Source organism: Bufo bufo, chromosome 1, assembly GCF_905171765.1.
Source record: "Bufo bufo chromosome 1, aBufBuf1.1, whole genome shotgun sequence".
Taxonomy (NCBI): domain Eukaryota; kingdom Metazoa; phylum Chordata; class Amphibia; order Anura; family Bufonidae; genus Bufo; species Bufo bufo.
Genome location: NC_053389.1, coordinates 132306800 through 132319002, shown reverse-complemented (window position 1 = coordinate 132319002; position 12203 = coordinate 132306800). Strand labels below are relative to the sequence as shown.

At 39.4% G+C, this 12203-nt stretch overlaps 1 protein-coding gene across 3 annotated transcripts in view; it reads left to right on the top strand.

Moving 5' to 3' along the window:
- Positions 1–12203, top strand: part of NPHP4 (nephrocystin 4) — a 323852-nt gene that overhangs the window by 271894 nt on the left and 39755 nt on the right. For all 3 annotated transcript variants that reach the window (XM_040429459.1, XM_040429453.1, XM_040429446.1), the window contains exons 21-23: positions 618–844; positions 2788–2977; positions 11907–11996. In XM_040429459.1, the coding sequence (XP_040285393.1) occupies positions 618–844; positions 2788–2977; positions 11907–11996 (507 nt within the window). The remainder of the gene's footprint in view (positions 1–617; positions 845–2787; positions 2978–11906; positions 11997–12203) is intronic.

The window sequence follows — 12203 nt, the reverse complement described above, 5'->3', positions numbered from 1 at the left end:
GAATGGTGAAGAAGCTGCTGTCCTCATTGTGGAAAGTGATTCACTAGCTCCCATTATCTCTTCCTGTTGGTTATATGTAAGGACTTTCTTTATCTTAGTTACCAGTTTTTGATTATTATTTTTCTTAAATCTTCATTTTCTTGGGATCATCTTGAGATGATATTTTGTGGCTTTGGAACCAATGCCCAATTTTCCATTGAATTATGGTCTCAAGTTACAATGGTTTCAACTTACAATGGTCGTCCTGGAACCAATTATTATTGTAAATTGAGGGACCACTGTACGTTGGAGGCATCAGTTTCATTTATGTTAGGAAACCCTCCAGTTGTATGATTCTGAATCTTCCCCTAGTTGTTTATCTGCTTTTTTTTTTTTTTTTTTTTTTTTTTTTTTTTTTTTATTTCAACCTGTTTGACATCCAAAATGGCCAACAGTTACCACAGGGTTAGCCAGTGAGGTTTACCTCACATCAGGGCGGCAGAATGGATACCTTCCAAACTTAAAAGTAAATGTGATAAATGACGGGATATAATTTGTTATTGTTTTATACTTTTTGTTGTATGAGACATTCCTGTTGAGCTGTTTTTTCTCTTTTTTTTTTTTTTTTTTGTTTCCAGTCTCAACATGAGCAGCGCACTCAGCACACTAGAGATTTGCAGATCATTGAAGCATACCGGGAACACACCAAAGCCGAATGTATCTCAAGTATGCTGAATCAGGCTATTACCTCAAATTACACTGTCTATGCTACGCTGGGCACTGCAGAATTCTTTGAATTTCAACTTAAAAACCCTTATAACATCCAGTACACAGTATCTATTGAGATTGATCATCCAGACCTCAGGTACAACCTGTAATGTATAGGATGCCATTTGTATTATCTAATATGTAATAAACTGTATGCACTGCTAATAATCAACCTCATAATGAAGGATGTGGGCCATTACATGGTATGTGGTAGAGTAGGTGGCAGCCATCGGGGCTATAAGATACACCATATGTAGAAAAGTATTGGGACACACCATTGAGTTTAGGTGTCCCATTGCCACAGGTGTATAAAATCCAGGTCCTAGCATACAGTGTACGTATAGATACATTTTGAAAGAATGTCTAGTTCTAAAGATCTCACTGAATTCTAGCGTGGTCCTGTAATAAGATGCCACCGTTGTAACAAGTCAGTATTCTTCCCCCTAAATTTTCCACCATGACCTATAAGTGGTATCGCAAAGTGAAAGCTTTTCTAACCACAGCCATGAGGTGCAAGTGTGGACCACATAAAGTTACAGAGTAGGAAGGAGGAGGAGACCTCTGTTCTCAGTGGACATCTTCTTCTCCCTGGCTTTGACACTCCAATCTTTGTGGACCACTTCCCTGGGTGGGAGAAGACGTGCTGTTGGCAAGTATTTCCCGACCAACGCCATTTTGACTAGAGGAGAAGACGTGTCAGGCAGAAGAAAAGAGAAACCAAAGATCTAAGTGCCAGAGCTTAGGTTCCTCTTCTCTTCAGCCTGTTACATTTTTTTCTCTGGTCTATATGGTATCATTTGGGATTGAAAGGTCGGACTGATGTAAAGATGTATTAAAGGGCTTGGTCACTTTTTGGCTACTCTTTACCAGTGTGTACGTACAATGACTCTATAGCACTTACTTATATAGTCTTTGTTGATATTCTGTGCTGCTTGCTAAATTTCATAAGCCATGTCCCCCCTTTTTGGACAAACCTTCTGTGCTGTCCTGCCCATAGGATGGCCGCTGATGGAGGGTCATGTGACCAGACACATCTTTAGTCTCCTCCATTCAAATGCACTACTCCCAACAGTGCAGGTGCAGTGTATTTAAATGGAGAAGGCTGACTGACTTGCCTGGTCACGTGACCCTTGAACAGCAGTCATTTTGTGGAGAGCACAAAAGACTTGGCCAACAACGGGGCAGACCTTATAAAATATACAAAATGGTGCAGAATATCAACAAAGGCTATATTATTAAGTGCCATCTCTTACACACACATTGATCTACAGTAGGCAGAACATGGCTGGTGCCTTTAAAGAGGACCTTTCACCACTCCTGACATGCCTGTTTTAATAGCTTCATGCATTCTCTGTGTAATAACAATTCTGGAGCCTCTATTCTTATGGCTCTATGTTGTTCCATTCCTTTATTAATTGTACTAAAAGTTATGAATGAATTGCTAGCAGTCTGCAGTAAGGGCACAGAGGGGTGGTAACCAGTTGGGGGAGTGTCCCTGCACAGACTCACTTTATCCAATCAGTGCTGCCATTTTTACACTGTGTTACCTCCCCTCTGTACCCTTACTGCAGACTGCTAGCAATTCATTCATAACTTCTAGTAGAAATAATAAAGGGATGGCACAGCATACAGACATAAGAATAGATGTTCCAGAATTGGTATTACATGGGGGATGCATGAAGCTTTTAAAACAGGCATGTCAGGAGAGGTGACGGGTCCTCTTTAAGAAATGGACCCACAAAGAATGCTGTAGATTACACACAACCAAATGGTGTTGCAGAATGAATATTCATGGTAGCACAACTCACCAGAAGAAAAAGTATTCAGATATGGGTCCTGGTTTAAAAACTGTGAAATATTTTTTGTGGGACAACCTCTTTAAGTATCTAGCAAGGTTCTATTGATTTGTATTGACAGCCTAGTCTAATCCAGAGATGAACAGTGAATCAAAATGAATTGAGATTATTACCCTGGCATGACATCATCATCCGTTTAGCTGATGTAGACTGTAGTGTTGAAGGCTTCTCTGTAACTTTCCAGGGTGATTGTGGATACTCAGGAGTGGAGACATTTTAAAGAGCTGACAAACACAACGACGCCAATAGAGGAAAATATGTTTCATGTTCAGCAGCAGAGCGATACCTCCCAGCTATACCTCCGACCCAAGGAGACCGTCTATATTCCATTCAAATACCAAACTTTCTGCATGGATCAAACCTCTTTATTGCAGGTGAGCTTCTGAATGATATTTGTTGTTTCTAAAAAAATTTCAGGTTATACATTTACCAATTGTATTTACCCTTCCTTAGTGGCCAGTGTGAAAGCATTTGCTTAAAAGGTTGTCTACCTTAGGAAACCCATAATGGGTGCCCTGCTAGGGAAATCTGAGTTAGACAGGTCCTATGTTCAAGATCCTCATCATTTGGCTAGAGAGACCAGTTGCAAGAGCTTCTCTTGCACTAAAGGGGCCTGTCCTGCACTTCACAGACAAGGGTACTGTGTAATGCTTAATTTCCCCTGTGGTGGCGCTGCAGAAAATTTGAACACTCACTGCCAGATTTCTCTACAGGTTACAGCTAATGGCTGGGATAAGCTGAAGCCTCCAATAGCCACTTACCAACATAGGCGTTGGGCTTAGTCTCTTTGGTTTGTCTTATGCTTCACCCTCTGAAAACTATAACATCTGCTACTCTACAGCAATCTAACAATGCAAGAGTTTTGCTTCTGTTCTCACTGGAGTTTTATCTGCTATCATCCCACACCCAAAGCTTTTGAGATCTCGCTTTTGATCAATTATTTCTTGAAATGGCCAGTCTGGTAGTCGCTGAGTGATATCACCATTAGCCTTTTTATACTCACAGATAATGGGTCGCACTACTGTATGGAAAAACCCGGATGGGTGCTCACAGCCCGCAGATTCACCCAATCTAACAAGCAAAAAATTATACAAAAGAAAAGGGCTGGGCACTCACTATATCTAGTAGCCGTGGTGCTTTATTAATTAGAATCAATTATTATAATATTAAAAACACATATTCTAACACACATTCATACACATCAATAATAGTATCTAAAATATAAATATAATCACTGTAACACAATGGTAAAAGGACCTATTTGATATATATAAGAGTCAGATATGATCAGTAATTCGCATATGACCAATAATCCGCATATATGGAGGACGAAAACAGTCCAAAACTATCCGAATGTTCAGTCCAATATCAGAAGTGTGCCATATACAAAAAGGACGGATGAAATAGTTGATCCGATATCCTGAGATCTTTTACATAGACGAATAGTCCTGAATTCAAATATTCGCACAGTTCAAAGTAACAGCGTTAATTTCCAAATGGATAATGTGTCAGTTGTATTATAGTCTACTCACATAATAAATGTACTTAGGCGGCTCAGATCAGCAATCCGCGGCGTCCCGCGTAATAGTCAGGGTATGATCTCCGCTTGTACGTGTGAGCCACAACTTCACAATGGAATAGTCTTTGATAACTCCTAGTAGGTTTCACAGAGAGTTTTCAACAAGCTGTTTTTCAATTGAACAATCAAAGTTCCTCACTTACTGGCGCCAGTAGTATCTTTGTATTCCACAGCTCTGCAGATATACGTTCCACCTTCAATTTATTTTCTCCAAGAAGGGGCGAAGCTGCAAAGGTTGGTGGTCCTTAGGTCCAGTCGGGGGGTCCAGTACTAGACGCGTTTCGGGGCTCTTAGTGGCCCCTTCCTCAGTGGTTGACCTCCCCTCCCTAATGTCTCTCCTTTTATAGAGGACTTCAGTAATTAATCCAACTTGGAAATGAGCCAAGTATTCCTCAAATTCTGAAATGGATCGGGTTCTCCTCAAAATCTGTGGTGGATCTCAATATTGGGATCTCTTCGAATGAATCAATATTAGATACACCAAAATATCCTCCATACTCCTTTCCATAGTTTTCATTAGATATGTATAGATCTGGATTGTATATATCAAAGATACACCAAATATAAAGTAACCGCTTATGCGGTATTGATGCGTCTTTGTTGCATTTTTTGTTGCATTTATATTCAAAACGATCCAGATTTCATAACTGTGTAGATCCCTCATATACATATCTATAAAAATATATAAATATCAAATAGGTCACCATCGTGTCAGGCTATGTTATATAGCCTTATTACAATAAGCTGGAGATTTTAAAAAAAAACAAAAAAAAAAAAAAAACGCATGGTCTCCAAAAAACGCATATGCGGTTTTGATGCGTTTTCAATGCGTTTTTTCTAAAAAAAACAGTAAAACATGTTATATAATGCATAAATAACATCAAATTCCCAAAAAATACACGCAAATATCCCATAAAAACATGTAAAATATATAATAGTGAATGTATGAAGATTGGTATTTCCGTACTCATGTTTAAGGAAAAACTGGTTAACTAAAACCATTTAATATAAAAAAGTTATAAAAAGTATTTATAAAAAATATTTATAAAAAACCTCCATGTCAGGTTCCTAAGAGGTAGTCCTAAATTACATTTCATACTTATATATAAACAAACCTCTTGTAATGGCGTTCTATTTCAAATTCAGATCTTATTGTAGTATATTGGGGGGAGCGTCAGCGGCAGAGAGGGACCGACCACCTTAAATATGGTACGGTCACTAGTCGGCCGATGGCGCTCTCCCCTATAGAAAGCCAAACAATTCAAATTCAGAATTTAATCCCATTGGGAGTAATGTGTCAAATTCAAAAATTTTTTGAGTTTCTGCTCTTGACATCTTGGCTATGTGATCACCTCCTCTCCAATCTCTCTGTATCTTTTCCAGGGCTGCAAACTTAAGGCCTGAGGGATCCTGATGATGTGCATCTTTAAAATGGCTTGAGAGGGAGTGATTTTCGAAGCCCTTTTTGATTTTACTAATATGTTCCGCTATCCTTTTCTTAAGTAATCTCTTTGTTCTCCCGATATATTGTAGTTTACAGGGACATTCAATGACATATATAACGTCACTTGTATCACAGGACAAAAACTCTTTAATCATTGTTTTTTTAGGGAAGGATGTTGATTTACAATTATTACATTGTCCACACCTAAAAAAACCTGTGATGTCGGCCCATTTTTGTAACGTTTGGGCTCCTTTTTTAGGTTTAACTGTTGGCGCTATTTTAAGGCCCAAATTTGGAGCTTTTGTGAATGATACAAGTGGAAATTCTGGCATCATGCTCCCAATGATTTTGTCCTTCCGGACCATATGCCAGTATTTCTTGATGATCTTGCGAATCTTTCCATATTGCTCATTATATGGCAAGATCATCCTAATCTGTTCATCCCCTTTCCCTTTTTGGAGTAAAGTATTCTCATCAAAGAAAGAGCTCCTGTCCATATTACGGACCTTATCAATAGTTTCATCTAGCACTTTTAGAGGGTACTTCTTTACTAGGAATTGTTGTTTCATTTTGGTTGCTTCCTCCTCAAATTGTTGATCTGTTGTACAATTTCTTTTTATCCTTCTAAACTGTCCTTGAGGAATATTGAGGAGCCATTTTGGAAGATGACAACTATTATACAGTATGAAACTATTACGAGCTGTTGGTTTAACAAAAGTACTACATTTCATTTTTGTATCCTCTATCTGAATCTGTAAATCTAAAAACTCAATTTTCATTTGGCTAGTCATGGAGGTAAATTTTAGGTTAAAATTATTATTATTAATATCCATTAAAAATTGATCCAGATTTTGTTGGCCTGTCTGCCAGACAAAGAATATATCGTCAATATATCTCTGCCAGAGCACCAGGTCTGTCCCCAGTCTGGGAGTGATGATGGACTCCTCCCAGTTGGGTCACTAACTGCCAATTTGTCCCAATATATTGACACATTACTTCAGCCCAAGGTTAAAATGACACCATCGTACACAAAAGATACGACCCAAATTATAAAGATAGTAGAAAACTTAGATGTCAAATCAAATTGGAGAATGGGTACCTTGGATGTACAGTCTCTGTACACAGTAATTGATCATGAACAGGGGAAAGATGCAATAAGAGATATGCTCCTCAAAGATGGGGCTCTCCCTAATGCACAAATTGACTTTATCATCAATGGGATTGATTTTATCCTTAAACATAATTATTTTAATTTTAATGGTCAATTTTACCTACAGACCAGGGGTACTGCCATGGGCACCAGGTTTGCCCCCAGTTACGCCAATTTATTTATGGCTTACTGGGAGGAGTCCATCATCACTCCCAGACTGGGGACAGACCTGGTGCTCTGGCAGAGATATATTGACGATATATTCTTTGTCTGGCAGACAGGCCAACAAAATCTGGATCAATTTTTAATGGATATTAATAATAATAATTTTAACCTAAAATTTACCTCCATGACTAGCCAAATGAAAATTGAGTTTTTAGATTTACAGATTCAGATAGAGGATACAAAAATGAAATGTAGTACTTTTGTTAAACCAACAGCTCGTAATAGTTTCATACTGTATAATAGTTGTCATCTTCCAAAATGGCTCCTCAATATTCCTCAAGGACAGTTTAGAAGGATAAAAAGAAATTGTACAACAGATCAACAATTTGAGGAGGAAGCAACCAAAATGAAACAACAAAATTCCTAGTAAAGAAGTACCCTCTAAAAGTGCTAGATGAAACTATTGATAAGGTCCATAATATGGACAGGAGCTCTTTCTTTGATGACAATACTTTACTCCAAAAAGGGAAAGGGGATGAACAGATTAGGATGATCTTGCCATATAATGAGCAATATGGAAAGATTCGCAAGATCATCAAGAAATACTGCCATATGGTCCGGAAGGACAAAATCATTGGGAGCATGATGCCAGAATTTCCACTTGTATCATTCACAAAAGCTCCAAATTTGGGCCTTAAAATAGCGCCAACAGTTAAACCTAAAAAAGGAGCCCAAACGTTACAAAAATGGGCCGACATCACAGGTTTTTTTAGGTGTGGACAATGTAATAATTGTAAATCAACATCCTTCCCTAAAAAAACAATGGAGATTGTCTCTACCTCAAACGGATTTAGACACAAGATTAAAGAGTTTTTGTCCTGTGATACAAGTGACGTTATATATGTCATTGAATGTCCCTGTAAACTACAATATATCGGGAGAACAAAGAGATTACTTAAGAAAAGGATAGCGGAACATATTAGTAAAATCAAAAAGGGCTTCGAAAATCACTCCCTCTCAAGCCATTTTAAAGATGCACATCATCAGGATCCCTCAGGCCTTAAGTTTGCAGCCCTGGAAAAGATACAGAGAGATTGGAGAGGAGGTGATCACATAGCCAAGATGTCAAGAGCAGAAACTCAAAAAATTTTTGAATTTGACACATTACTCCCAATGGGATTAAATTCTGAATTTGAATTGTTTGGCTTTCTATAGGGGAGAGCGCCATCGGCCGACTAGTGACCGTACCATATTTAAGGTGGTCGGTCCCTCTCTGCCGCTGACGCTCCCCCCAATATACTACAATAAGATCTGAATTTGAAATAGAACGCCATTACAAGAGGTTTGTTTATATATAAGTATGAAATGTAATTTAGGACTACCTCTTAGGAACCTGACATGGAGGTTTTTTATAAATATTTTTTATAAATACTTTTTATAACTTTTTTATATTAAATGGTTTTAGTTAACCAGTTTTTCCTTAAACATGAGTACGGAAATACCAATCTTCATACATTCACTATTATATATTTTACATGTTTTTATGGGATATTTGCGTGTATTTTTTGGGAATTTGATGTTATTTATGCATTATATAACATGTTTTACTGTTTTTTTTAGAAAAAACGCATTGAAAACGCATCAAAACCGCATATGCGTTTTTTGGAGACCATGCGTTTTTTTTTTGTTTTTTTTTCAAAATCTCCAGCTTATTGTAATAAGGCTATATAACATAGCCTGACACGATGGTGACCTATTTGATATTTATATATTTTTATAGATATGTATATGAGGGATCTACACAGTTATGAAATCTGGATCGTTTTGAATATAAATGCAACAAAAAATGCAACAAAGACGCATCAATACCGCATAAGCGGTTACTTTATATTTGGTGTATCTTTGATATATACAATCCAGATCTATACATATCTAATGAAAACTATGGAAAGGAGTATGGAGGATATTTTGGTGTATCTAATATTGATTCATTCGAAGAGATCCCAATATTGAGATCCACCACAGATTTTGAGGAGAACCCGATCCATTTCAGAATTTGAGGAATACTTGGCTCATTTCCAAGTTGGATTAATTACTGAAGTCCTCTATAAAAGGAGAGACATTAGGGAGGGGAGGTCAACCACTGAGGAAGGGGCCACTAAGAGCCCCGAAACGCGTCTGGTACTGGACCCCCCGACTGGACCTAAGGACCACCAACCTTTGCAGCTTCGCCCCTTCTTGGAGAAAATAAATTGAAGGTGGAACGTATATCTGCAGAGCTGTGGAATACAAAGATACTACTGGCGCCAGTAAGTGAGGAACTTTGATTGTTCAATTGAAAAACAGCTTGTTGAAAACTCTCTGTGAAACCTACTAGGAGTTATCAAAGACTATTCCATTGTGAAGTTGTGGCTCACACGTACAAGCGGAGATCATACCCTGACTATTACGCGGGACGCCGCGGATTGCTGATCTGAGCCGCCTAAGTACATTTATTATGTGAGTAGACTATAATACAACTGACACATTATCCATTTGGAAATTAACGCTGTTACTTTGAACTGTGCGAATATTTGAATTCAGGACTATTCGTCTCTGTAAAAGATCTCAGGATATCGGATCAACTATTTCATCCGTCCTTTTTGTATATGGCACACTTCTGATATTGGACTGAACATTCGGATAGTTTTGGACTGTTTTCGTCCTCCATATATGCGGATTATTGGTCATATGCGAATTACTGATCATATCTGACTCTTATATATATCAAATAGGTCCTTTTACCATTGTGTTACAGTGATTATATTTATATTTTAGATACTATTATTGATGTGTATGAATGTGTGTTAGAATATGTGTTTTTAATACTATAATAATTGATTCTAATTAATAAAGCACCACGGCTACTAGATATAGTGAGTGCCCAGCCCTTTTCTTTTGTATAGCCTTTTTATACTGCCAGGTGATCTGACATGCGCAATATCTCTGGAATAACCACCCGACACAAAATAATCATAAACAGGATCCTGGGGGGGAGTTTTATTAATCTGAATGTCTTACTTTATTCCCTGCTCTCTTCAGATGCACCATAATACACTGCTCAAAAAAATAAAGGGAACACAAAAATAACACATCCTAGATCTGAATTAATTAAATATTCTTCTGAAATACTTTGTTCTTTACATAGTTGAATGTGCTGACAACAAAATCACACAAAAATAAAAAAATGGAAATCAAATTTTTTAACCCGTGGAGGTCTGGATTTGGAGTCACCCTCAAAATTAAAGTGGAAAAACACACTACAGGCTGATCCAACTTTGATGTAATGTCCTTAAAACAAGTCAAAATGAGGCTCAGTAGTGCGTGTGGCCTCCACGTGCCTGTATGACCTCCCTACAACGCCTGTGCATGCTCCTGATGAGGTGGCGGACGGTCTCCTGAGGGATCTCCTCCCAGACCTGGACTAAAGCATCTGCCAACTCCTGGACAGTCTGTGGTGCAACGTGACGTTGGTGGATAGAGCGAGACATGATGTCCCAGATGTGCTCAATTGGATTCAGGTCTGGGGAACGGGCGGGCCAGTCCGTAGCATCAATGCCTTCGTCTTGCAGGAACTGTTGACACACTCCAGCCACATGAGGTCTAGCATTGTCTTGCATTAGGAGGAACCCAGGGCCAACCGCACCAGCATATGGTCTCACAAGGGGTCTGAGGATCTCATCTCGGTACCTAATGGCAGTCAAGCTACCTCTGGCGAGCACATGGAGGGCTGTGCGGCCCTCCAAAGAAATGCCACCCTACACCATTACTGACCCAATGCCAAACCGGTCATGCTGGAGGATGTTGCAGGCAGCAGAACATTCTCTAATGCGTCTCCAGACTCTGTCACGTCTGTCACATGTGCTCAGTATGAACCTGCTTTCATCTGTGAAGAGCACAGGGCGCCAGTGGCGAATTTGCCAATCTTGGTGTTCTCTGGCAAATGCCAAACGTCCTGCACGGAGTTGGAGTCTGTTTCTGGCCGTTTGAGCAGACACATGCACATTTGTGGCCTGCTAGAGGTCATTTTGCAGGGCTCTGGCAGTGCTCCTCCTGTTCCTCCTTGCACAAAGGCGGAGGTAGCAGTCCTGCTGCTGGGTTGTTGCCCTCCTACGGCCTCCTCCACGTCTCCTGATGTACTGGCCTGTCTCCTGGTAGCGCCTCCATGCTCTGGACACTACGCTGACAGACACAGCAAACCTTCTTGCCACAGCTCGCATTGATGTGCCATCCTGGATAAGCTGCACTACCTGAGCCACTTGTGTGGGTTGTAGACTCCGTCTCATGCTACCACTAGAGTGAAAGCACCGCCAGCATTCAAAAGTGACCAAAACATCAGCCAGGAAGCATAGGAACTGAGAAGTGGTCTGTGGTCACCACCTGCAGAACCACTCCTTTATTGGGGGTGTCTTGCTAATTGCCTATAATTTCCACCTTTTGTCCATCCCATTTGCACAACAGCATGTGAAATTGTCACTCAGTGTTGCTTCCTAAGTGGACAGTTTGATTTCACAGAAGTGTGATTGACTTGGAGTTACATTGTGTTGTTTAAGTGTTCCCTTTATTTTTTTGAGCAGTGTATTAGGAGGCGCTTGTCTCTTAATAATTTTGGTGGATCTGTGCAGGTCTATGTGTCAGAACTAAAATCTACACAAGTCTGTGATGACTAACCTCCGGAACTCCAGCTGTGGTAAAACTACAACTTCCAAGATGTACACTTGCTGGGCTATTCTCAGAACTCCATAGAAATGAATGGAGCATGCTGGGAGTTGTAGTTTCACCACAGCTGGAGTACCGGAGGTTAGCCATCATTGCCCTAAATTTATAATATAACTACGCAGTACCTATGGTATAATATTAGACACTAAATCTAAAAATTCGAAGCTCGTGGGTGATTATCATGCTTTACATGGATTTTTCTTGTAGATGCAGAGTCCTGATGCCACCAGTTTAACAAAAGACTCAGACCGATCATCCCAGTACAAGACAAACACCATGTCTTCTAAACGTATTAAGGTAAAATATACTGGACAGTTCCTGTCATATCTCTATATATTTTCAATTTTTGTTATAAAAAAAGCTGGGTGACAACCAATATGGCCGCTATATCAGTCCCAACATCGATTGTCAGCCAGTACTGCTAGACTTAAAGGGGTTGTGCAAATGTGTGTAGGGGGTGGTTTGAACCAAACCTGTAAAAGGAAGCTTACTTATCTGATTCTT